The sequence below is a fragment of the Sinocyclocheilus anshuiensis genome, unplaced genomic scaffold (assembly GCF_001515605.1).
Source record: "Sinocyclocheilus anshuiensis isolate Anshui unplaced genomic scaffold, SAMN03320099.WGS_v1.1 scaffold29, whole genome shotgun sequence".
NCBI classification, from domain to species: domain Eukaryota; kingdom Metazoa; phylum Chordata; class Actinopteri; order Cypriniformes; family Cyprinidae; genus Sinocyclocheilus; species Sinocyclocheilus anshuiensis.
The window spans coordinates 116,744-119,559 of record NW_015539835.1 but is presented as its reverse complement, the minus strand read 5'-3'; the positions used below and the strand labels follow the sequence as shown (position 1 = coordinate 119,559).

The 2,816-nt window shown below is 35.2% G+C and overlaps 1 protein-coding gene across 2 annotated transcripts in view; it reads right to left on the bottom strand.

Annotated features, from left to right (window-relative positions):
- The window catches only part of LOC107684339 (calcium/calmodulin-dependent protein kinase type IV-like), a 36,239-nt gene that overhangs the window by 2,242 nt on the left and 31,181 nt on the right, over positions 1-2,816 (bottom strand). For both annotated transcript variants that reach the window (XM_016480568.1, XM_016480570.1), the window contains one exon: positions 1,364-1,516. In XM_016480568.1, the coding sequence (XP_016336054.1) occupies positions 1,364-1,516 (153 nt within the window). The remainder of the gene's footprint in view (positions 1-1,363; positions 1,517-2,816) is intronic.

Below are 2,816 nucleotides of genomic sequence, written 5' to 3'. Positions count from 1 at the left end.
TAGGTAGGCGTGGTTGACTCTTAACTTTTATAAAGAATATCTCTTTGGATTTGAGACTTTAGTCTTTGCAACTTTACAGATCTTCTTTATGCACCAAGAGCTTGTAACACTCCAAAGAGAAAGGAAAAATTGAAATCGCATCATATGACCCCTTTAAAACAGTTTCCATATGTGTTTTTTGATGAGCATCATATTTGATACATCAGGCCTTCATGATTCATATAGTTTGATATAGGAAAATATAGAGCTCACACTTGAGGAAAAAACACCTCAATTTTATTCAGGCCAAACTGAGCAAAAATATGCAATTTGGTGCAGTTGCTGATATTTATATGGCCAAAAAATAAGATGAAATCCTAGAAGTTCTAAAAATGTAAATCAATGAAATCTTTATAAAAATATAGCAGACTACTTACATAAAATGCATCGAAATATCAATTGTCACTCTATATCTCCCAATAATATGTCTTAGTAAGATGATATTTAAATGCTTAGTTTTATGATTAAAGCTCTGTAGTTTTTTATTGTGGGGGCAAAGGTATATAATGAAATGCAATACAATGATGATTGAGAGATGTACAAATAAACGTTCCACAGAAGCCCACTCACATTTTAACATGATTTTTCTAAAAATCAAGAAAGCCTTCTTCAGTGCAGTAAGTGTTCATCTTGAAATATCACTAGTAAAATTAATTCTTACATTTACTTTATAAAATTCTGTGAAGATTTCAGTGCACTAGACCAGAGGGGGGACTCAGACAATCATCTTCATTAAAGGGGTCATATGATGCGATTTCAAGTTTTCCTTTCTCTTTGGAGTGTTACAAGCTGTTCGTGAATAGATAAGATCCCTGAAGTTGCAAAGACTAAAGTCTCAAAACCAAAGAGATATTCTTTATCAAAGTTAAGACTCTGCCACACCCCCCTAAAACGGCTCGTTCTAACACGCCCCCACATATCTAGGTCACTATGTGGGAATATTTGCATAATGCGCCCAAATGTTCACACAAAGAAAGAAGGCGCGGTTTCAGTAACCGCAGTTACTGTTGAAGCAGCCATGTCAGGGAGACGGTGTGTTTCTAGGCGAAAAGGGACTTTGTAGAAAACGAAGCGTCTGAGAGAGGCGGGGCATAGAGGACCTACAATAATGTACAGTATTTGAAAAATAATGTGTTTTTTGAACATTAAAGCATGTCAACATATTCTGTTACACCAAATACACAAAATAATGATCTTTAAAAAAGCATCATATGACCCCTTTAATAACAGAGGCCTTAGAAATTTGTTTATCAAATATAATACAGTAGGCTTTACAGGGTTAAAACCTTCATGAAAATGTGCCATTTAGCCAAAATCCTCAAACCTTGAGTTTTCTTCGAGCATTAAACTCCTGGAGTTTCTTCTGAGCCGTGTCCATATGGGTGAAGTTAACAGCCTTTCCAGTCACCCAGTGGTGCTGCAGCGCCTGCTGTGTCGTCAGCCGTTTCTTTGGATCCTGGACAATCAGCTTCTTCACCTGTGGAGCCAAGAAAGATGAGTAACACTTTCAGTAACACTTTTGTAACAGTTGACAAATGTAGATTTGAAACCCAACATCAGCATTCCTGAACATGCAAAATGACTGACAGGCAGAGATGTTTCTGATTGGCTAAAAGTTCTTATCAGCTAAAAAAAAGAAAGTACTGTTTCCTCCTTTTTTCTGTTTCGATAAAGATGTGTTTTTGGTGATTACAAGTGGTCAGCACTAAATGCTGGGTGAGTTTTGTCATCATTTTGTGTGTCAACTACTAGGATTCTTTGTTGTTGCTGTTAAAATAATGTCTTTATTTGCATCTGTGGTTCCATGAAGAACCTTTATCTTCCATGGAACCTTTCCACTGCATAAAACAAACAAACAAACAAAAGGTTTCTTTTAAGAACTGTTTACTGAAAGTTTTTTTGTGGAACCCAAAAGTCTTAAAATGCAACATTAAAGTATAATATAGCAATATTCTATATGTGAGTTATAGCAATTTTACTATGGTTACGGTAAAATCAGTATAGCAGAACATGATAAAAACCAATGGTGAATTAAAAAAAGTTATTAACAATAATATTTTTTTTTAAATAATTCCTCCATAAAAAGTGATATAGTTCATTAGCATAACTGTAGGCAGTTACTGTTGCCAAGCAATGTAGCGAACTGGTGTACTGAAATAGAATTGAACTGATGTGCACTCACAGATGTGCGTTTATTTTACAGTGGCAAATGCAGAACATCCAATTAGAACTCAATGTTTGAACTTAAAACATAATATACAGCAGCTAACAAAATGACTTAAAAGACATCAAAAAAGGTTCCTCTGTGTGTGTGTGTGTATGTGTATGTGTGTGTGTGTGTGTGTTCTGGCATATACGGTTTTTGAGGACACAAATGTGTATAATGACATGGATACTACAACGTAAACACTTCCTGTGTCCTCATAAACCAAATGGCTTAAACATATTAAACCGTTTTTTTTTTGAAAATCTAAAAATGCAGAAAGTTTTGTGTGAGGGATAGGTTTAAGGTAAGGGGATAGAAAATACAGTTTGTACAGTATATAAACTATTACGTCTATTGAGGGGTATGACATAGGTATTACAACGAGAAGGTGATTTATGAGGACATTGTCAGTGTCCCTGTAATTCAAAAGGCTTATAAATAATTCAGAATGAGTTTTTTGGAAAATCTAAAATGCAGAAAGTTTCCTGTGAGGGGTAGGTTTGGGGTAGGGTTGGTGTAGGGCAATAGAAAATACGGTTTGTACAGTATAAAAACCATTACGCCTATGGAG